General features: G+C 36.1%; 2 protein-coding genes across 2 annotated transcripts; both read right to left on the reverse strand.

Moving 5' to 3' along the window:
• Positions 1–1,730: 1,730 nt before the first annotated feature.
• LOC131438652 (uncharacterized) lies at positions 1,731–2,777 on the reverse strand. Its single transcript, XM_058608806.1, has 2 exons — positions 2,684–2,777; positions 1,731–2,613 (listed from the first exon to the last, which is right to left on the reverse strand). The coding sequence occupies exon 2, from the start codon at positions 2,606–2,608 to the stop codon at positions 1,832–1,834; it is 777 nt and encodes a 258-aa protein (XP_058464789.1). The 5' UTR covers positions 2,609–2,613; positions 2,684–2,777; the 3' UTR covers positions 1,731–1,831.
• Positions 2,778–12,140: 9,363 nt separating this feature from the next.
• LOC131438483 (clavesin-2-like) lies at positions 12,141–13,531 on the reverse strand. Its single transcript, XM_058608543.1, has 2 exons — positions 12,683–13,531; positions 12,141–12,622 (listed from the first exon to the last, which is right to left on the reverse strand). Exons 1-2 carry the CDS (start codon positions 13,373–13,375, stop codon positions 12,362–12,364), a joined length of 954 nt encoding a protein of 317 aa, XP_058464526.1. The 5' UTR covers positions 13,376–13,531; the 3' UTR covers positions 12,141–12,361.
• Between the last annotated feature and the right edge of the window lie 11,065 nt (positions 13,532–24,596).

A 24,596-nucleotide genomic window follows, 5' to 3' on the forward strand; every position in this document is an offset into this window, starting at 1 on the left:
GAAGAGCCTTGGCTCTCAACATTAAAAGATAGCCAAGCTACGAACCGTGGTTCATGTGTATTCTAAGCTAGTGATGGGCGAACGCTCACGAGCCGTTCAAAAAAACCGCGGCTCTCAAAAGCCATGTCACTCAGTATTGAAATATCGGCCTTCTAACGGCAGCTCGACGAATGAAGCTGTTAAAATGCATAGGAATATTTATTCTCCAGCGAATTTTTATTTATTTGTGGTCGAGATTTGAATAATCAAGGAATTCTGTTGGAATTGGGGAAAAAACATTGATTTCTTCCGATTGGAATTTCAAATAATTTATTACAATGTCCCGACTGAAAATAAATCAATTTCTTTGAATTCGGAATATTTGATTTTATTAGATATGTTGACCAATGTCAAGATCCGGAATTCGTTTCGGTTCAGTTAAGATTATTTCGAACGCTAGAGGAATAGATTAACAGGTACACTCTTAGAAAAAATGAAATTTACGCTTGACGTAAATTCAAGTATGCCGTAATTTCTTCGGCGATGACCTAAAATTACATCTACTAACATGTAAACATACATTTTGCGTATGTATCGATGTGAGTTTCAGCTAAAACAACTGTGAAGTTAATGATATGACTTATCCTTAAACGCTTTGTATTGTGAATGTAAGTGAATCGCGATGCTCCTTTTATGTGCATCTATAAAGATGTAACATTTTTTAAGTGTGTATTTAAAATCATTTTTACATCATAATATCGTATATTTGGTTAAGTTCTCGCATCTGTACGGTTCTTCAAGTGACATTGCATAATGTACGGAACGAATAAAATCGTTTGAAAATGATCAGCAAAACATTTTCTCACATGTTGAAATCGGAACTGAAAATGTTCATTGCTTGACAAAGAACCTTGGGTGATGCAAAAGTTACAGAGGTAGAACATGATTTTTCTCGCCCCCCGGTGAACGACCAAAAGGTTAAAGCCGGGGTAAAATAAATGATAATAATAATAATAATAATGATTTTTCTCACACGAAAAATAACTTTTCGTATAAGTAAATAATGTATAATTGATTTTTCAAGTGGAAATTTGTTTTCCGTGCGTTTTGAAAGATAAACTTGCAATCATAATCCTCGAACACGTACACGTTTGATTGTGAAACACAATGTTACCGCTCGTGTATTTCCGTGGCTCTAACCCTCACTATTTGAACCGCTCTCCACATTGACATTTATTGAGAAAGAACCAATGAGCCGTTCAATTGAATCGGTGGATTCACCGTATAAAAAAAGATTGATTTGAAGCGGGAAATTATTTAAAAACTATCTGTCCTCAGCCCTTGAATGGAGATTGTCGTAATCTTTCCGAGTTGTTGCGTAGCAGTAATAGAAGATGCTCATGATTTTAATGTTGCTTCTGTTGTTGTGTTTTGGAACCATGGCAAAAACTTTTAGCTCCATTGTAAACGCCATTCATTGATGTTGTAACCTAGACTAATGATATGCCTCTTGATTGAATAACTCTACAACGAATGCATCGCAATACGCAAGAACCTAATGGAAATGCTACTAACTGCAGCTCTTTTAAGACAGAAAAATAATTGTTCAGCTGTAATATCTTTTCACTTTTAGTCCACATGCTAAGAACATAAATTTTGTAATTTTAGAAATAAGTGGAAGAAAAAACCGATTGAAAGGCAAGTTGTAAATCAAATTTTCCACTTACACTAATTAAATTATGATACTAGGATTATTCTTAGATTGAAAATTTTCTTTCCTTCAAAATGAACAACTTTGAAAAATACAATACTCGATTGATTAACTGTACGATCACTTGCCTAAACTAATAAATCATTGATCAACCTTTTCCTGGTTTGCTTGAACCATCTGCCGAGCCGGTCCATCGTGGGTCACTAAATTTTCAACCTCCGGGTTCGGATCGAGTTGCTTCGCATCGAAGATGGCTGCTGGTTCCTCTAGTGAACGACCTCCGCGGGAGCCATTGGAATTGAACCGCTTAGAAGAGATCGTTGCGGGCGGTTCCCTAGTGGGCCTCACCGTTGGGTAAGTTGGTCTCGTTGGGCGTGTTGGTCTGGTAGGAAACGTAGGTGGACGTGGAGGAACTGTGTGGTGATTGTTTCCCGGCTGATAGTACAAGTTATAGTTCACATCACTTCCGGCTTCACGTATCTGTTCGTTAATTTTGTCATCAATTCTCCGGATATGTTCGTGCATCGCAATCAAATTGGATGCGATCTGTTTCACATATGCCTCCAGCTTTGCACGTGCGGCGCGAATTTTTCTCTGTTGCTCTTTGAAGTATTCATTATCATCGATACCGGAGATGTCATTATCGTCCCCATCGAAAGCACCGTCACCGTCATCATCGTCCTCGTCGTCGTCGTCAAACTCGTCCCCTTCTGGCGCAACAGCACCTTCGGGGCCATCCGGTTTCATTATTTGAAATTTTATTCTCTGCAGGGCCTTACGGATGTCCTTTTGGGAGTCTAGCATGCTCCGAATTATGCGCCGTTTGAAATCAGGGCTGAGTGCACCCTGCCCATGTACCGATCCGAGCACCATCAGTGTGCCGAACAATAGCAGCAGCAATTTAGAATCAATTTTCATAATTGCTGAAAAAAAAAGGATTGGTGAAACTAGGGCTTCTCATTGAAATTTTCTAAACAGAAGCTTTAAGCATACCTTCTTGTCCCGATCCTTCTCGTTAAGAATCCAAAGCGACAGTAATGTGCAGTGTTTACTGTTGATACGGTTTTATATCCTTTCACCTGAGTTGTGATTCAGATGCTAACAAAAATTCAAACTTTCACCGGCTTCGCGTTCGCTGGACAACCAAGAATAAGGGGACGAATTTAGGAGAAACGGCATTGAGAATAAATTCGTCTTAAAATGCAAAAATCCGAGATTTCTAATTATAAAAACGTGTAATTAAGATGAAGTATTTATGCAATTTTTGTTTAACGTATTTTACTAAGACACTCTACCAAATTGAAAAACCTGTTTTAATCCATCTAGTGGTGTAATAATGCTTTTCTCATATGAATTATGCTTTCATATATAATACACTGAAGTCTTTTTTATGCGAATTCACGTACCGCATAAAAAAAAATCGCATAAAAAAACCGCATAACTCTGAAAATTCGCATAAAAAAGTCACGTAAAAAACCGCATAAAAAAGACCTCAGTGTACTGTGGTATTCTTCAAAACAATTTTCTTCGATTCTTTAAAGAATAACCGTAATGTTTTGTTTGATCGTCTACTGATAAAAACTATCAATTGGAGAAGATTTGAGGTCGATTTGGAAATTTTTTTTACGGATTTGCACCCTTTTCAGTGATCACATAAAATTTTTAACACACTTTGCCCTATATTTCCGGATCCGGAAGTCGGATCCGGATGAAATTGAAGAGTTCCGTATGGGACCATAGGACCTTTCATTTGAACCTTGTGAAGTTTGTGAAAATCGGTTGCACCATCTATGAGAAAAGTTTTTTTCGCACAATTTACCTCATAACTCCGGTACCGGAAGTCGGAGTAAAATTCTGGAGTATTTGCGAGTAATAAACGTTCGAAATGTAAATTTTCGAGCGATTCAACGTACATATTCGCGATCGTGCAAAAATGTAATGATTTCATACCACATTGGTAAGTCGCTTGCCAAACTGTCCTCTATTTACCAGGAAAAATGTTCTAAAGTTTATATTTCAGATACCGATTGAATTAATAATTTATTTACCAAGCACATGTAAACAAAATGATTTATCTTTGATTTTTTGTTCACCAAAAACATGCACAGGAATTCGTTGGTGGCGAACAAAACTCGATTCACTTCATGGGTATAAGAACATTATCTCGGTATAACGAGAAAGTTATACCGAGATTTGTTCTAATAATTTACATATTCGTCATAAAACCCCGTAGTAACTCTTTGAATCTTTTCAGTTTGTGTTTGACTATAATCTATTATCTTTCAACGATTTCTTGTAGTCTTGTTGAGACTTAGAGCCTCCTTGAGCTAGTTTTAAATTTGATCAAAAATAAATCTAACAAGGAAAACAGATTGGAAAAAATACATACGGATGCAACTATGTAAAATCACGAGAATATTACCACAGAGATGGGATTCGAAGCCGTAGCTAGCTCCTATCCGGGGAAATTGTTTTGCAATTGAATTACTCTGCATATGAAAACACATGTAGAGACAGCATAGTTGACGCTGATGTACTTCCATAGACAGCAAAACAGACAAAAACAAAATCTCAAATCAGCGTTTGACGGCAAAGCAGAAAACGGACTTGCAATACGGTGTGTGTACGATTTCCATACAGATAGGACTATAATTGAATGCTGTGGAGGCCGAGTAAAGCGAAGCATGCTCGATTCTTCTTGGCAATAAGGCTGTCTATTCATGTGTCATCAAATGCAGGGTAGTTTAATTAGCAAAACAATTTCCCCGCATAGGAGCTAGCTACGAGTTCGATTCCCGTCTTTGCAGTAACATTTTCGTGGTTTTCATTACATAGCTGCATGTCATCTTTCCAATATGTTTTTCTTATTACTACCATGGGCAAGTAAGACTTTGTTCATAATTTCAAAACTCTGTATTTATTCTTCCAAATCTATTTCGTCTCCCTCAAAGTAATCCCCCCCGGCCGCAATACGCTTGTGCCAACGTTTTTTACCAATCCTCGAAACAGTTGTTAAAATCAATTTTCGGAATAGCCTTCAATGCACGTAGCGATTCACGTTTGATGTCTTCAATTCACTCTAAAGCGGTTGACTGAAATTTTAGCGAGTAAATCACGAGGAATCAATAAGTGATTTTGAATTCAATCGTGCTTTCACTTTTCTTAAGTGCAAATATTCTTTCAAAATGTTTTTTTCTGATCCTTCCGATATTCCAACGATCCCAGTGAGGTCTCTGATTGTTAATCGTCAATTCTCGAGCACTATTTTCTAGATTTTATTGACGTGTTCATCACCAGTTGATGTTGATGCCATCCTGCACGTGATTCGGCGTCAAAGAGCTCTCGACCCTCTTTTCAGGGCCGATGAAAGAGGTGGGTACGGTGGGCAGCACTACCCACCCGAATATTCCAAAGGTGGGTAATTACCCATCTGAAATTTCTAACGAAAAATAATAGTTATATTAGTATCATTTATAACAATAAAAATAGTTTTATTGTAACTGAGAATAATAAATAAAATCAGAATTATAAAATGCTAGTACTGAAGGTACTTTTACCTTCAACCAAAGGGGTCGAGTTTAAGCAACTCATTCATGCAAATCACTCGAACCTCTGGTATGCCGGAAAGAACCGAAAAAGGTATTTTACCATTTACTATACGAACCGGTAAAAGAAAAGTTACCAGAAGTTGTCAGTTTCTACTTACGACAGCATTCTTATACACATTGAGTTCTTCACTGTATGGATATTTTCTTCAATCTCTATACAGATAGTTGAACATCAGAATGAAAGATTTGTTCGAACTATTGCTCATGCCCCCAGAGTCACAGCGTGCTGGCTGTTTAGCCTAGGTTGTAAGCGGTATTCAGTAGCGCTGCACTCACCGCTACCTGATGGAAACCCATCATGCTATTTCTACTTTTTCACTATTAGAGATAGTGAAGAATTAATTGTGTACGAGAATGCAGCCGCAAGTAGAAAGCAACAACTTCTGATAACTATTCTTTTGTCGGTTCGGATAGTAAGTGGTAAAAGATTATTATCGGTACATTCCGGCATACCAGAGACTCGAGTGATTTGCATTGATGAGACGCTTAAGGGGGGAGGGGCGATTTTTTTCCAGAATTATCGTTCAACAAAATAAATTCAAATGTTTTGCATGATAAAAAGCATCATTCGAACAACACTTTGTAATTTTTTCGTGGAAAAATATTGATAAATAAGTCGGTGAAGAGGTATTTTCGAGAAAAGCTTCGAGCTTCTTAAAAATCATGATTTACGGTGTCCACTGTATCTCAGCGCAGACTAATCAGAAGTGAACAAACGATCGCAGCATAGTTAGAGTAGAAGTTTTCCTAGTCCCCAACATTTCTGTTTGATTTTTTTTTTAATTTTTTAAATTTTTGGTGCTTGTTCAAAGTGAAAACCACGATTTTTCACGAAAAAATCAGCCATTTTATAGCTGTTAAACCTCCCCAAAGTAACACACAACGAATAGGAAAACGTTGGGGTCTGGTTTCAATATGCAGAAAATGTGTGCAAAATTTGAAAAACATTTGTGCAGTAGTTTTTGAATGACGATATACACGGACTTTCAAAACCTGCTTTCGAGGAAAACGCGTTTAAAGGTTTTTGTTGGTCAATGGAAACAATTAATTACTCCAGGTAAAGTAACAGGGGGTCTAACATTTTCAAAAAATCATATTTTTTCTTTTATAATTTATCATAACGAAACATTTCAAGAATGTTTTGTCAAGTTTTGAAGTGAATCGAAGTAGAAATCTTGGGCCTGTGCGCTGAGCTCTTGCTTCTTCGTAGAATGAGATAGTCATAGATAAAGGTCCATAACTTTCAGAGTTTCGTTCCAATAGGCTTGAAAATTTCACAGAAAATTCTTCAAATGTTTTACTATAAGAAAATATAAAGAAAATAAAAAATGATTTTTCAAAAGTGGCGCAACCTATCCCCCCCCCCTTAAGTTCAACTCCTCTTGCAAACGTTAAGTTAGTAAAAGATTTCAGTTTGCTAAAATCAACCTTGTCACATCTCGCCTTTCCATTCTTTATCTTCACATAAATGAGATCACTCAAAATCTTTTGACGTAGGATTGCGTCTTTGTTTTCTATACCGGGGTACAAATTCAAAACATCGAAGTAAAACCATACAGACAGTGGTTAGGTTTTGAACATCTACAACTCAACCACGAACAATGTGTAATTCTCCCTATTTTTCAAACCATTGTCATTCCTCTAATTGATTAATATGACGGTTTCGTATACATAACTTCACGGTTTCCATATGATTTCTGCTCTTCAATGAGTGCGTTCGCATTTGAGAAAATTACTCACAGAAAACCAAATTCAGTGTCGAATGGACTTGCACTCTGTGCGGTTCGATACTGCCGTAGAGAGGGTTGCTTCCACATCGTCCAAAAAGTTCAGGAACTCACTAGGAAAACAACATTACTTGAGCAAAATTTCTTTATTTATTATCTAAATTTTTTTATATCATACTTACAGAATGATTTGTACATGGCCTTAAAATAGGCTTCAGTCTCTCAAATCATCGAATAACAAGTAGTCGCTGGGGGCTAGGTTATTAAGAATATGGTGGGTGAAGAAACAGATCGGTGCCCAATCCGTTCAATTTGGCCATTATTTTCATTGACTTGAGGCACGGTGCATTGTCTTGGTTAAAGATGATTTTTTCTGCTTCATATGAGGTCGTTTTTTACGATTTTATTGAAGTATAATTTATTGAAGTATAATAACTAAAAACTTCTGTTGGTACTTCCTTTTCAAGATAGTCGACCTACCTCGGGCATCTAAAAACTGACGCTATACTTGTTGATTTTTTTCCTGCCCAGATTTTTGCATACGATCATAAAAGCACTTCCAGTTCAGTCGGACTTTGATTTTGTGTTCATCCATAACGATTATCAAAACTTGCTCACATTTTTTCCGGATGACTGCTTAATTTGGTCACGTTAAAATCAGAAAAACAAAATATCGAGAACGTTTCAAGCTTCGAATTTACGCGTCTCTTGCAAAGTTATATCGAAAAAAAAATTATTTAAAAATCGACTAAATAATACTTCAAAATAGTGGGTCGTTCTCCCTGGTACGAAAAATTACCCACCTGGGCTTAACATGTTTCACCGGATCTGCCTCTTTGTACCAATCAAAAACACTTGCAAGCGACATACAATTATCAATGAAGGTCTTTTGCATCATTCTGAACCTTTCGGCGCCGCAAATTTGATTACGCACACAAAATTTGATGGAACTTTTCTGTTGAATAATTTCACGCAATTTAAAAAAAACGACGATTGCGCTTTTTTTACTTCAGAAAGACAGAAGTATACTAGACATTAATGAATATTTTGACGTGACACTTGGTACAGTTGTCACCGACAGTCATGTCGATCTAGAAAAAAAATCGACGAATAGGGTTTCCGCGCGAAATATAATTCAAAAGTCTTGCTACTTTTTGCCCACAGTAATAATAGAATTTAATTGTACAACCAATTTAAAGCGCTGAAATAATTCTATTAGCTGCTCTAGCTAAAGTTAGTTATTTTTAAGAATTTTCTAATATTTTACAAACATTCACCTCAAACTTTGAAAAAAAAAATCCGAGGCTCGCAGGGTCGAGTGTCATAGTGATCCGTTGTTCACTTTTTGAGTCCTTTGGTCTTGTAGTCCTTCACAAAACTAAAAAAATTCACTTGGATCCGAATTCCTGGTCCGGAATTAGGAATTGAAGTATGTTAAAAAATTTATACGATCACTTAAAGGGGCGAAACATGAAAATGGAAACTCCTCTCCCCTCGAGAAAAACAATGACTACGAGACCCAGTATTAAAAGTAACATTTCTATTAAAAAATCGGCTCAATCGGCCACGTGAAGTTTGTAAGCAAATAGGCTTGAATATAAAATTTTTTTAAAAAAAGGGGCGAAACAAAAAACGGCTTTAAAACTTCTCCAATCGGTAGTTATTATTAGTAGACGGCCAAACAAACCGTATTCTGGTTATTCTTTCCACAATCGAAGAAAATTATTTTTGAAGAATATCACAGTAGTATGAGAAAGGCATCATTACACCACTAGGTGGATTAACACTGCAAATACCAAGCCTAAAAAAAAGTTGGAACGGTAACTTTGAGCTGTCATAGCTCAGCTGTTTTTCAACGAATCTCAATAAATTTTACACCCTCGAATTTTGTGAAGTTCGTAGATTGGTTAAAAAACTTTGTTGGAGATGACTGGTAAAGAAAAACTAATGAAAATTTGATTTTTCCCGTTCCAATTTTTTATCACGCGCACAATATGCCCTATCTGCTTTCCTATTTTCTTTCCTTTGGCATAAACATCGCATAGAAAATATTGAATACTTCAACTGTACCAAGTCATAACTTTGTTGTTAGCCAACCGATCTTCAAAATTTGTTCACCATTGGAAAGGTACTACTTCCAGAAATAAAATGCACTGAAAAAACGAAAAATAGGGTTGTCTACCCAAAGTTATAATGAAAACTGTAGATAGATGGCCTAAGAAAAGGTGAGACTTTTTACAATGATCGTGAATATCTCGATATTCAAAGCGATGACCTATATATTTTTACACATCATTCGATTGCTAGTGATACCAGCTACAATTTTCGCCCAACTACAATTCCTGCACAATCAAAAGAAAACATTAAAAAATCGATGAATTGATAAATATATATGAATTTTTCATTTTTTTTTCACATGTTTGTATATAACTCCAAAATTAAAGCGATGACATGTAGATTTTTTTGATTCAGAGTATTGGAATTATTACCAGAAACAATCTCAAGAAATTTGGTACAAATACAGAGAATTTCTATTATTGGGAAAATTTTGCCAAAAAAACAAATCAAAACTTTGAAATTTTATGACATATATTTTTTATTATTTAAGTTGAGAATTGAGTTCTCGAATTCGTTAGAAGACGAATTGGAAGGCGTTCCCGTTTTTTGTTTTGTTTACATTAGAAGAATTAAGTGGAAGTTGTCTACCTGTTACGCTAGAGTTACTGTCATTAGAAGAAGAATTTCACATTTGAAGAAATAAGTGCCTTACAGGAATTAGGCATGACATTTTAGTCGTTCTTTTGATTTTCAGGTATTTTCTGTAAATTTTAAGGTCATTGATTTGGCTTGTTGTTGTCTAAGCAAACGAGCGTTAAATTTTTTTTCTTCGACAGGACATTTCAAATAATTGGATGTATGATTTCCATCACAATTAGAACATGAACATTTATCAGTGGTTTCATTCATTGGACAGACGTCTTTCGAATGTGATTCACCACAATTCAAACACCGTATGTCCATATGCCTTGGCAACGACGACATTGCGTTAAGTTTGCAATGAGAACTGAACAGAAACTAAGCTTTCAGAATCCAAAAGTTTTAGAACCTGAATAAAGAAACTGAAATCAGTTTCAAAATCTAGTTCCAGAATCCAAGTTCCGAAATTAGTTCCAGCATGCGGGTTCTGATACTGATTTTAGGAATTAAATAATGAAATTGAATTCAGGAATGTGTAACTCTGGTTTAGAAGACAGTTCCAAGATCCAGTAGTAAGTTCCTGAAATCGGATCTTAAATCCATATCCAAAAATCCATAATCCATAATCAAAATTTAAATTCTAATTAAAAATTTAAAATAACTTCGATTCAGAAAACGCTACCTGAATGCGCCAGTCATTAAAAAATTGGTTTTAACAAACTCTAAAAGATGTTCAAAGATACCTCACGAAAAAAGAAAAATATAAATGCTAGAGCAAAAAATCTGGTTTTGTGAGGAACACCCTAAGTTGCTCTTTAAAAATAGCTGTAACACTAAAACCGTTGCAGATACTATTATGGTGTCCTCAGCAAAGCTGTTTGATATAAGTTTATCTACAATTTTGCTGAAGAATGCAGTCCTCTATCTCAACACATCTTGAAAATAAGTTTTGGATCACCTTAATAATAAGAGCCACTCTAATACCATGTACATCGACATATGGCTTATCTTCACTGATCATTTGTTTTGAAGACATCATAGCTCTAAAGTATAAGGTTAAGCCACAAATGTGTTTGTCCCCCTAAATTGTGGATTCGGACCACTGTGCAATGCAATATAATTCAAAAATTTTAAAATTTCCGATCTTTTACCTATTTTTTGAGATTCTACGGCAAACCTAAACCAAAATCAGTTTTGAGTAGTTATCAATTGCGTTTGGGTTGTGCATAAAAATTGTTTAAATCTTTTGTCCAATACAAAATTATAACTATCTCTAGAGTTTTGGGTTATTTAACAAAATTTTTAAAATTTTCAGTGTCATAAAATTTAAAAGTTTTGATTTGATTTTGATTGGCAAAATTTTCTCGATAATAGAAATTCTCTGTATTTGTACCAAATTTCTTGATATTCTTTGAACGAATATGTAATTTTGATCATCAATACATTGTTTCTGGTAATGATTCCAATATTTTGAATCAAAAAAATGTACATGTCATCGCTTTAATTTTTGAGTTTTACATGTGAAAAAAATGAAAAATTTATATATATTTATAAATTCATCGATTTTTTAATGTTTTCTTTTGATTGTGCAGGAATGGTAGTTGAGCGAAAATTGAAGCTAGTATCACTAGCAATTGAATGATGTGTAAAAATATATAGGCCATCGCTTTGAATTTCGAGATTTTTACGATCATTGTAAAAAGTCTCACCTTTTCTTAGGTCATCTATCTATAGTTTTCATTATAACTTTGGGTAGACAACCCTATTTTTCGTTTCTTCAGTGCATTTTATTTCTGGAAGTATTACCTTTCCAATGGTGAACAAATTTTGAAGATCGGTTGACTAACAACAAAGTTATGACTCGGTAAAGTTGAAGTTCTCAATATCCGATTCGCGATGCAGGTGCCGCATGAATACAGATAGGGCACATATTGAGCTTGAAAAAAAATTGGAACGGGTAAAATAAGATTTTCATTAGTTTTTTCTAAACAATCGTCAATGATGATATACTTAAAATAATATACAAACTTCACAAAATTCGAGGGTGTAAAATTTATCGAAATTGGTCAAGTAATAGCTGAGCTATGATAGCTCAAAGTTATCGTTCCAACTCTTTTTGAGGCTTGGTGCTTCGCGTAACTTTTTTAGGCTTGGTATTAGGAGTGTTAAAACAGGTTTATGGTATCACCGCTTTAAGTGACGGTATCAAATTTTCAACACACTTTACCCTTTGACTCCGGAACCGGACTGAGTTTGTTAAAATCGGTCACGCCATCTCTGAGAAAAGTGAGGTAGTAATTTAAAATAGAAATTTTAACACTAATTATTCTGTAATTCCGGATCCGGAAATCAGATCATAATAAAATTCAGGAATTTTTTTTTCGGCCCCCATTCATCTTTCGAAGTGAAAAAAATGCATTTAATTCCACACTATTGAAAAGGATGATATTTGCATGTGCATTTGGTATAGTTTACGTTTTATTCTAAAATTTACTTATTCGAAAACTTTGATTGTTATCTGTTTGAATGTATCGAAATTTGCCAGCTGTAAAACGAGTTGAAGACCGATGAAGGAATGAAGCATTTCTGTTCTTTCTGCTCCATACTACATTGTAATAGTATATGATGTGATACACAATTTAATCAACGGTCAATTTTCGGAAACTACCGACTACACCGAAATCATTCTCCAAGTCTCTGCAAATAGTATCCTTCTTCAGAATCGAGCTTTTCACCATGTCCACTTCCATCTGATCCAAACCCAAAACGGCATCCCGATGCTTGGTCAGCAAGGATCTTAGATTTTGTTTAAACTCTCTGATCGGAATTTCACCACCATATTCTTTAGGTAGTTTGCTCAGTTCCACATGCCCTATAAGATCATCTATCGTTTGGTAACACTGGGAGGAAAATCAAACTGAGTAAAACAATTGCAATAGCGAATGTGTCAAAGCACTTACGTGGATTCGTTTCTTCAGTTTAGCACTAGCAAAACTGACAGTCAGCTGGGCAACAACGATCGCAAACTGGGGCAGATTTACCGTGTGTACTTCCTTGATCCGCAGCGGAAATGTATGGTTCACACAATTAATGAAATTTTTAATATCCGATAGTGGCCATTGAGCCAAATGACTCATCGTAAATCCCATGCTCTCGAATATAAAAACACTTCCCGTGATTTGTACCTGCTCCTCTTCATAATAGCTTTCCAGTATCATCATCATCAGTCGAATCAGTTCCACGTTGCCGAACTTGTTGAAATCTAAGTTTCCCATTTTCACCATTATCAGCAAACGTCCGGCTTTGTCGTATCCCAGCGGCAGGATGGGCCAATCATCGATCATTTCGTCCACCCATGTTTCGGCAGCATCCAGCTTCCGAAACCAGTCCGCATAATGTTGTCTAATTACCAGATAACGTTCTAAATTTTCACAGGCCGCCACGTGATTGTACTTACGAGCACGCAGAAACCGCAGCAAAAACAACGGGTCCGAGCGGCAATGTTTTATGGCTGGATTTTTCGCAATCCAATCGCGCATCTGCGCCAGTGACTGGCTACGAATTTCATCACTTTCGCGTAACTCTTCCCGGGCCAACGTTTTAAACTGATCCGGAAGTGTGAAACAATATTCGCTATTACTGTTATTGCTCATATTTCGATGATTAAACGTGTGCTAACGAAAGCCAGAGTGTGACTAAAACGTGCCCCAGCGGCCAACTTACAACGTTGAGCCAGTTTAATTGGCAAACAGTTTATTGATTGCCTTCGATTCGCGCACACACCGGAAGACTGGTTGGAGGTTGCTGCGAATCCTGTTCAACTTCACCGCACTGGCGAGAATCGATGTTAATTTCTTCCTCAACTGGTGCGTTGCTTTATCGAATCCAACGTTTTTCATCACCGATCTATTTCAGAATAATAGCGCTCAGTTTTTGTATAAGGTCATCAGAGCATGTTAAATTTTTGATATTATCGTGTTATTTGAAATCATCACAATGTTATCACACTATGTGGAATGCACTGGAGTCTTATTATATGCGGATTTCTTTATTAGAATTTCCCTTATTCTGGTTTTCTATTCTTGTTTTGGCAATTTTTCATTATTAGTTTTAAAACCCACGTAAAAGTCGGTTTATGCGGAGTTTTTTGTTTTTAATTTATGCGGCATTCCAAACTTATAGATTTTAGTGTGGACTTGGAAAGTAATGAATTTTGTATTAGAAAAATCATAAAAATGATAAAGTTTTTCATGCGGTGCATATCTCCCGCATAAAAAAAAACTTCAGTCTAGTTTAAATATAATTCAAGTGTATCGGTATTCTATGAATCAGTAATAAATGCATAATGAAAAGGTAAGATAATCGACGGAGGTAAAGCTGTGATAGGTTCTAGCAGTTCGCCTTCTCCAGATGATTAAATAACACTTGCATAATTCTACTGCACCAAGAAGGTCGATGGCTTCGGTACTGCACTGAGCAAAGTCAGTGCACAACATTCCGAAATGGAACGTGAATTTCTGTTTCAATTGGCTTGGCAGGGCATTAGCAGCTAAGATCCGAACAAACAACATCTGGACTGTGAAATGCCAAACCATGCTGGGAGGTAGAGCACTGGTTTGAACAGACCCGACGACTACGAGTATGAGGAGATTTCAGAATATCACTCAGTAAATTATGATAGAATGAGCCGGAAGCTACGAGAAATAGATTGAAAAGAACTCCGAAGAAACGAAAGAAATGTCGAAACTTCTATCGATATTTTCTACACACTGTTGTATGATATAGGGGTAGATGGGGTAAAACGTACCCCCTAAGGGAATGTTGCTATAACACGGAAGAGTTTCATGGATGACTATCTCCCGTAATCATTATTTCTCAAAATTACGTACAAATACTCGCTGTATGCATTGAAAAATACATGAAATATCTTATTTTTCAAAACCCGTAAAAATTTTCTATTGAAATATATGCGGGGCATGACGCCCGATCGTGGAAAACATGAAAAATATACAATTTAAATTACGCGAAGTGCGATTATCTTAACATAGAGGCAGGATGATCTTAAACAACGGGTAAACATTCATCAAAACAACGGATTAAATCTCATGACAACCACGGGGCAATATGCACCCTCATAAAGCTTCTTCTTCTTATTTAAAGAAAGCTTTAGACTTTTCGTTGACGAAATATTTGCCAGGTGGAAGATTGTTCACTATTATTCATTAAATTGATAACTAATGGATAATTTTCGTAAGCGACTACTTGAGCATTTTGCCTCGAACAATTCGGGCTATTTTGCCCCCAAAAATATGAGAAAATAAATATGACGATATTTTTATTAGAATTTCCGTTTTCTATTCTATTTTTAACAATGCTTCATTATTAGTTTTTTCCCTGTATAAAAAAATTAACCCACGTAAAAGTCGGTTTATGCGGAGTTTTTTTTTATTTATGCGGCATTCCAAACTTATAGATTTTAGTGTGGACTTGGGAAGTAATGAATTTTGCATTAGAAAAATCTTAAAAACGACTAAGTTTTTCATGCGGTGCATATCCCCCGCATAAAAAAATACAAAAATACATCGTCTGCATTAGAACTAATTTTAGAAACCCGAATCATTGGCAGAGAAGCTCACTGGTTACATAATTGAAATCGTCTTCCTCACCCTAGAAAATTACTATGGAATGAACTTCAAAAATTACTTATAACAGAGACATAATTGTTTTTTTTTTTAATTTTCCAGATATGATTGAACTATCGCTACCAACATTTTATAGTAATCTGTTGTTATGGGGACTTTCAGTTTCATTAAAATTTCAGTGAAAAAAATTGGTAACTTTTGATAAAAGCAAAAGGTGCATTATGCCTCGGGGGTGCGTTTTACCCCATCTTCCCTTAATAATTGAAGATGTTCCGTTGAAAAACAATTAGACAACAAAATAATTCAAAGTATCTTGTTTGGTATAACCAGCTTATTAGAAACTTGAGAAATCGAAAGCAATATGCACGTAAAAAGTACAAAAGAGAAAATAACAGTGACAATTTATCGAATTGCATATGCATCAGCAAACCAACTAAGCCTAGCAATTGATACTGCGTTCAAAAAGTATAACTCTAAAACTGAACAAGAATCGAACTTATGCCCAAAAATTTCTTTAGTTATGTTAGAAACAAATTGATATCAGAAAACTTTCTCTCGAGAAAAACTTTGGTAATAACTCACAGGAAATTTGTAATCTTTTCACTATTTTTTTCTCAAAAGTCTAAAGAGAAGTTTTCTGAAGCTAATGGTGATCGTGAATATTTCAATTTCTTTTCAGAGTTTACTAAAGATATTAATGTAAATCAGATGGAAGTGCTGGACTTGATAGATGTCCTAGGCAAATTGGATATCTCTGACCTGATGGGAGTCCTCCCATATTTATGAAAAAATAGCATTAGATCTTACAACCCTTTGTTCTGGCTATTTAATAATTCGCTTCTAATTGGAGTTTTTTTTCCAGATACGGGGAAGAACTCTTTCCTTATACCAATCTTTAAACATGGGAAAAAAGTAGATATATGTAACTATCGGAGGATTACCATTCTTTCATGCATTCCGTAGCTCTTTGAAACCATAGTTATTGATAAACTGTTTAATTAAATAAAACCTATTTTAATCCACCTAGTGGTGTAATAATACCTTTCTCATATCACTTGAAGATTCTGTCAAGATTTTTTGTTCAAACTAGAATAAAATCAAACACTTTCTTTGCTATAAGCTACCATCACCTTTTCAATTTGTAAACAGTTATTTTTTTATTTAAAAGATATTTTTATTCAGGCCTATCTGGGTGCTAGCTCTACATGGCTGATTGAGCTGATTTTTTAGATAATTTTTTTTGTTTTGGATCTCGTTGTCATTCTTTTTCTAGGGGGAGAGGAGCTTCCATTACCCTCTCGCGAGGATTGGGGGGCACTTTGTTCGTGGCTCGTCTCGTCATCCATTGCCGCATCGATGGTATTGTTGATTTCCGTCTTCTTTTCGTTTTCCTTACTGTTCGCAGTCTTGAGTTCGTTGCTAGTTGCTGTAGATGCGCCTTGTTGTAGTTTTCTCCTTGTCCAGTTTATTACATGGCTTACCGTAGTGAACAGCTTTTTGGCAATATTGACATGTGGCCATCTGATTGTCATAGGTAACAAGTGATTTGCACGGGATTCTTGTATCCTGACCGAAAGTTACATAAAAAGGTATAGGCCTCTTCAAGCACACGCGTTACAAACGTATGCCATTTAGAATACCGAGGAAAAAGTTCTTCAACTTTTCTTTTTCGATAGAGAGAATCTCTTGGTATTGGGGCTTAGTTTTGCGAATATAGGGATCGATGACGCTTGAGGGAAGATCATGCACACGCACTTCTGTAGCACTAACTTCCAGATATACTGGAATGTTGTACTTAATGTTTTCGTGCTCCTCATAGTGCACATTGTTATTATCTTTTCCGAATTGAATTGAAGTGAATGCACACGTTAAATGTCAAGATGCATTTGTTCCTTAAGCAAACCTTCAAGTTCTCGTATCGAAGGTCGAATTTTTCACTGCCTGAAGTCAACAAAAATTTTATTCTTTCGTATCGGCGGTAGCTTTTGTTCGTATGGTTCACTCATTTTGAGGTCGTTCTATTGTACACTACACAATACTGTACTTGGTTTCTTCCGTCCCGAACGTAAGCGGTTTTGTTTTATCGACTGATTTGGATGAGATGTGAAAGCGAACTGATGTAAACAGTTATGTCAAATTAATATACAAAATTGAACAAAGCACGCTATGTGCTAGGCGGTGGCGTTCTTCTTCCGTACCAGCACGTATCGATGCGTATCGATTTTGCATCATTTAGTATGACAGTTTTGATAATCATCGCTATCTAATTTCGTAACCGGAAGTGGATAAATATGCATAGTATTTTTTCAAGACACTGATAGCTTTAATCCCAAAGTAGATTTATACATCCACTTACTAACAAGAAATTCTAACTAGATGAATTTACTAGAAAATTTTATAAAAATTTTCACCTCGTTTCGCAACCACTTTTGAAAAAATCCTCGAATCGAAAAATTTCATGAAATCGAAAATACACACAAATATACACACATACATTTGCTCAATTCGTTTTGCTGAGTCGAATGGTATATGACATTCGGTCCTCCGGACCTCGGTTCAAAAGTCGGTTTTCACAATGATTGTAGTCAAAACATAGAATTATTCACATGCAACAGGGATTTTTAAAGGACTTTACACTACTACTAATTTATTGGAATTCGTCCACTTTAACAGGACAAGGTTCAAGTTACAAAAATTAGTAATATTGCCAGGTCTTCTCAAATGGTTGGAATTTTATTCAACAAATCTTTAACAATTTGATAAATTCAAGGGTTAAAAATCGAGCCCCACGTCAGTTCCGGTGTCCCTCAGGGATCTCATTAAAACCTTCTTCTATTTTTCTCGTTTGTTAACGACGTTTCCTTTGTTCTACAAAACATAAAGTTCTAACTCTGTGTGGATGCCAAGGTTTTCCTAGAGAAATTTTTTTCTTTTTATACTTGGTGCAACAAAAGTCTTCTCCAAGTAAATGTGAAATAATGTAGTAGAGTAAGAAACGAAACACACCAGACTTGATTCTCACTCTAGGAAGTCAAACAGTTAAAAAAATACGAAAGAATTAAGGTCTTGGGAATAATACAAATTCTAAAATGACTTTAGTTGACCATTATAACACAATCATAAACAATTTTGGATACATAAAACGATTCTGTTACTGTTTTCACGATCCATATACAATTAAAACATCATAAATTGTCTAGGTTCGATCAGTACTAAAATACTGTAGATTAGTTTGGTCACCTTACTTAATCACATGGGAATATCGAAAAGAATCAGCACAAAAACAATTTTTATTAGTTACACTTCATAAATTTGGTTGGACAAGACTTCCTCTTCCGTCCTATAGAATTTTCAATGGTTTCATTTGTGAATGATATTGTCTCGAACCGCATGTACTCCTATCTAAACTCAATTTTCACGTACCATCTTGGTCTTTAGGAAATCGAAATATCTTTATCAGCGAACAAACTATGCAAAAAATGGACCAATGAAACAAACGATGGCTGTATACAACTAGCATTTGGAAAGATGTCGAATTTATAATGACAAAAAATAAGCTGAAACAATATTTTCGATTCGTTAAGCTATTAAATTATTATCATTAATCTCATACTAAGTTATTCATTATAAAGTGATCTATCTAAAATAGTTTACTAATTCAAGACGATTACTGTAATGAATCCCTTGGTCTACTCTTGATTGACATCAAATAAATAAATATTAACTAGATGTCAGGGGTTTCCCCGGGAAGAACGGTTTTTAAAAATACAATTTTTGTAGATTGAAGTTTGTGGCCAAATAGAAATAAATTATGACTTTATAGGGGTTGGAGTCCACTAGGAGATTGATAGTACCTATTAGCTCTCTCCGGACAGTACCAGCCTAGATGCCGTGTGGAATCCGGCGGAAAAAATGAACCAAGAATAGATCAACTGGGTTCCTGCTTCCATGTCGTAAAAGGCGACAAGTGCAGGAGTTTCTTTTTCCTTTCAGTTATCAGATATTTTCAATGTTTCACTTCTGATTAGTTTATTTTACTAAATTATCTCTTCATTCAACCTATCAATTTCCGTCTAGCTTCGGAGAAAAGTTTTATTTGTAATGTTTTCTTCTTGATTGTCTTTCAGGATTATAAATTGAATAATAAAATTCAACTAATGCGCAAATCCATTGATATTACAAAGTTGATAACAAAAATAACATATATCGGTATATACATAGTAAAAACACTTGATATTAATATTTCAAACAATAAATTAATATTTTTCTCGGTAGCCGGCTGCCCAGATCAACCAATATAACCAATCAATAATTTTAATAAATAATTAAAATAATAAAGCGGAAATAATACAGAATCAAGACGCGCGTGAAATCTGTTGTCTTTTATTCGGTGATTTAAAATGATTTTATAACAACTGTTTAGAAATGCAATGAATCAACTATTTTGTCTAAATCCTATTCACTCGTTTAATTTGTATCGCGTAATTTCATATATAAAAACTGCGAAGTTTTTATTCTTAACGCGATAGTATTGCAAATTTTTCTTCTGTTTCCTCGAATAAGAGCTGTGAATCAAGACTTCCCGGGACTTCAATATAGGATATTGTTGAAACGTTCACTCGGGAAGTCAGTGAGTTTAGTGGTGCATCCGTGCATCTTGAACAACCATACTGTGTTGCGCGCGAATAATACCTATACTGAAATTTTTACTAACAAATATCCTTCTCCCGTGACACTTGTGGAGTGCGCAGTAGTATATACGGCCTCTAGTAACAACAAGTGTTGGACTAACATCTCTTCCCATTCCGAAGATGATCTACGTTCGGGCCTGACCGGCGCCGGTACTGATCAATGAATTCTGGGATTACCAGAAGATGTACATTGAAGGATGATTTACCAGTCCCAGGTCGGATCATCTAGAAACTCCCTGTACAATTTCAGCTAATCCCGATCAGTAACGGAGTAGCAATCAGGGCTGGTCATTCAAGCTCAAATAGAAACAAATTATGACTTTAGTTTTTTTTTTGAAAAGTGCATAAACAAAAAATCCTTGGATATTTTGCTAGGTTATTATAAAGGTTATCTTGAAATAATACACATTGTAGAAAATAATTGGGTTATTATTGTATTGATGTATTCGAAAGTCAACATCAGACTATGATACCGTGAAACCTTTCATTTGAGTCTAAGTGTATAAAAATCGACCCAGCTGTATCTGAGAAAATAATAAGAACTCTATTTCTGAGTCTTTGACCTGTATAGCTGGAATCGATTCGCTTGTTCAGTAACTAGATTTAGATTTATATCGTTTATTTATCCCCGGCATTAGGTCAGCAACTAACATAACCTATTAATTGAGGTAGTGTTGACTACTCTGGAACCTTAATTTATGCGCTATGTCGGGGGTGCGTAAATAAAAAAATTAAAAGATTCAAGAACTACTTGGTGCATTGTCCTTAGGGACAACACTATATCAAAGCAAGTACTACAACAGCTGTTTGCTGTTCATACTGTCAGTGTAATATATTGAATATTTGTATATTTGGATATGTACGTTCCAGGAATGTGCTCAGTTGTCCAAGAACTTTAGTGAAAACAGGTCTTGAGATCTACACAAGCATTCAGCAGTTGAATCTGTTTATTTGATACCGAGCACGAGTGGTGTTCGACGACTGCATACTCAGTGCAGACATGAAACTTACGCTTCGGCATATCACTCTAGTGGAATGCCACCACTGCATACACACACATACATTTTGCGTACTCGACAAACTGAGTCGAATCCAAAGGTAGTCGAATTTCACAGTGATTGCGTAACCTTTCTGCATGAGAAATGCTAAAAGGTATAGTTTTATTCAATGTAATAAATCAAGTCTTCGTGGTTGTAATTATGTGGTGATTCCATGCTGAGTGAAAATGAATTTTTATCAATTTTCATACGGTTTGGAGTTTCGGAAGAATTGTCGTTCAGTTTTGCAATGACTGAATGGTAACATATATTGGATAAGCCAAATGAATGAGAAGCTCACAGAAAAGATGATTTTTTGTAAAAAGATACGCACAGAGACAGAGCTCGAACCTGCGTTCTTATGCTATCTGTGCATACGCGTTTACCATTTCCGCCACCCTGAGCTGTGGACACAGTTCTACCACAAAACTGGGCCACCTAGCCGCCTCACGACAAACACTAGTCTTCTCTCTCTATACGTATTTTCCGCTCAAGCACTGGGTAGGAAAGTGTATTTATAATCGATTGTTGCCTTCTCTTCTACTCTACGCTAACTGAATGGTAAACGCGTATGCACGGATTGCATAAGAACGCAGGTTCGAGATCTGTCTCCGAGCGAATCTTTTTTGTGAGCTTGTCATTCATTTAACTTCTCCAATATATGTTTCCACTCAGTTATGGCGAATGTACGCCAAACCAACCTAAAAAAAATAATTTTAAAAATCGTCGTTTGTTTTACGATGTGGGAAGTGATGCGCAGACTCGTGTCAAACCTTCAGAAGGAAACAAGTTTCCTTCAAGCGACTTTGGCTTGCTATCAAGCCCTTACTCGTCCAGCCATCAATTCGCCTGATGCCCCGATGCTCCCATTTCCATATTTTCAATCATTTAGTTTGAATGAGCCTACGTTTGTCGAAATTCATTCAGCCATATTCTCGTTGCAGTTGAGTGAGTATTGAAAATGGCACTTTGTTGGTTACGTAATTTCTACGATTATATCTCCGAAGCTGAATGTGTCATCCACTCACCATTTGAAACAATGCAACAGAAATCGCTTCGGTGCAAATCCATCTCTGATAAAATAAAGGAAATAAGCACGGTTTGTCGGTTACGTCACTTCTACAATAATAACTCCGGAATTCGAGATGTCAGCCATTTGATTTTTGATCTTGATAAATGACCTAGTAGTAGTTTTCAAATGAGCATAACGTTGCTGAAATCGGATTAGTAATCTCCGACAAAATTGAGCGGAGAGGTAAAACGTATATAATTTTGGAAATGTCCGCAGAATGTTTTCTTCGGTCGCTCTTAAAAGTCAGAGTAAAGATTGCGAACAGATAATGTAAAATCGTCCTCTTCGTTCATTATAACGGTTATATAAAATTTTGGGTCGAATCAAAATTTTAAAAAATCGACTTTCGCATCCAAACGGAATTGTTCTCCTACAATAGAATTTTTATTTCCGAGGACCCGATCCGCTTGCGATGAAATTATTTTGTCGTCATAAGTACACACTCACAGAAAATCATTTAAACTTGCGTCTCGATAGATGCATATAAAAAAGCTTCGCAATGCACAAAAATTCACCACGGAAAGCAAATATTTAAGCTGAATTTGACATTGAAGCAGACACAAACTACTAACATGTAAATAGTGGTTACATTCAGTCATCATTCAAGAAAATACGGCTTGTTTGGATTTACGTTATGTGTTATTTAATTTTTTTTCTAAGAGTGAAAAGTTTTATAGTATGTGAATATAGAGAACTATATCGTAATTATTTAATATATAGTTTATAGGAAAGAAGTGAGAATTTTAAAGTTGCTCAAAGAAATCTGTTGATATAATATTACTGATATTTATCTTTACTTTCTCGAATTCAACAAAAACAGTATCCCTGAATATGACCCTGTTGCAAGATGAAGAATCGCATACTTCTACTTCGGTGAAAGGTTCTCGTCAAATCGGTGGAACTCCACCGTTCGGTATAAAAGCATTTCTCCCTGGCGTCGCATCGTTTTATTGCAACTTTGGTCGTCGTTTTCGAAGGACGAAAACCGACCGAACCGGAGCAATGGACTGCAGACTGATATTCGCCCTGTTCACGATCTTTCTGTCGTTAGAATTCTCTTTTGGCCAAATGGAGGAAGATTTCAGTCAGCTCGGAAAGCAACAGGAGCTGATGGTGATTGATGATTTCTTCAAAGGAAATGAACTGATCGAAAAGGCGCTGCGAAGGATGTACAGAAGCGTGGATGGTCCGGTTCCGCCTCCCGGTAGCCCCCACGGTGATGGTCCGGATGGCGAGCCGGACGGAAACGACGTTCCTGATGGTGACGACATTACGGAAGAAGACGAAGCGTACGAACGAATGAAGCAGAAGAAAATCCGGGAAGCACGGAGTCAGCTGGAAAAGTTCGTCCAGCACTTCGCATCCGATCTCATCGACATAAACGGTTCGATTGAGAAAATCGATGACAAAGTCGATGAAGCGATTCGTGATCGTCATGGGGACATCAACTATAATCTGTATTATCATCCTAAACCGAGACCACCGCATCATCGTCCGGAACCACCACCACCCCACCATCCGGGAGGCTATGGCAGGAACGCGAATCAACGCTATCGTCGGGGTGGACGGATGCTGAATTTAGAGAATGAAAGTGATCAATTGACAGAGACGACCGATGGAGTGCAAATCGGGGAAACGCTACACGACACAATGGAGGTTGCTGCTGGCAGTGAATAAATAGAATGTGCGAAAATTGGATGATTGTTTGAATTAATTTGATGTAGGTATATGGAAATAAAATAATTTTGATTTCGTTCGTTTGTTTGAATAAGTGCCGGTGGTACAGCTGAGAATGTTAGCTTCATCGTTGTGTCAATTCGTTAGTAAAAACTCGTTTCAGTTACAAATGAAATATTTGTTAAGATCCGTTGTGTTCAGTCCCGACTATTTGCTGGGATGCCTCAAAGGGAATATGTTTTTTTATATTCACACTTTCCGATTGTTTGTTCAACACAACAACAAACCTCTCATTGCGATGCATTCGCTACCAACGGCTTCGAAATTAAGAATTAATTTCATTTACTTTTTTAAGGCTTCAGAAAAATTTCTTGATATCCCTTGCGATTTGTTGCACATATTGTTAGTTGCTTAATATCATGTTGCTCAAGAGAAAATGAATATCATATGAAAACTTACACTTGCCAAATTAAGGACTATATGTTTGCGATGTGAAAAGATTTTTTAAAACTGTTAATTGGAATGACCAAACAGCAGGTAGCCGAAGCTAATCACAGAATTGAGAAATACTAACAACTGAAATGGTTTTGACGTGCTTCACAAAAGGGATCTTTATGAAAACCAATCAGGCAAGTAGAGGACAGGTAGGTGGAGCGATGGGAAAGTCGATGCCCTTCATGCAGCCCACCAGGGTTCGAGTTTTAACCCCGTTCATAGGGTCAAGAAAATTTTCTGACTCGACAGACAACACATGT

This window comes from Malaya genurostris, chromosome 3 (genome assembly GCF_030247185.1).
Source record: "Malaya genurostris strain Urasoe2022 chromosome 3, Malgen_1.1, whole genome shotgun sequence".
In the NCBI taxonomy this organism is placed as follows: Eukaryota; Metazoa; Arthropoda; class Insecta; order Diptera; family Culicidae; genus Malaya; species Malaya genurostris.

Bases quoted from the DNA above. Each gene is read 5' to 3' on its own strand.
- LOC131438483 (XM_058608543.1), bottom strand. From the start codon at position 13,375: ATGAGCAATAACAGTAATAGCGAATATTGTTTCACACTTCCGGATCAG. The intron at 12,623-12,682 runs GTAAGTGCTTTG...TTTTCCTCCCAG, and splicing joins AACTGAAGAAACGAATCCAC to TGTTACCAAACGATAGATGA.
- LOC131438652 (XM_058608806.1), bottom strand. From the start codon at position 2,608: ATGAAAATTGATTCTAAATTGCTGCTGCTATTGTTCGGCACACTGATG.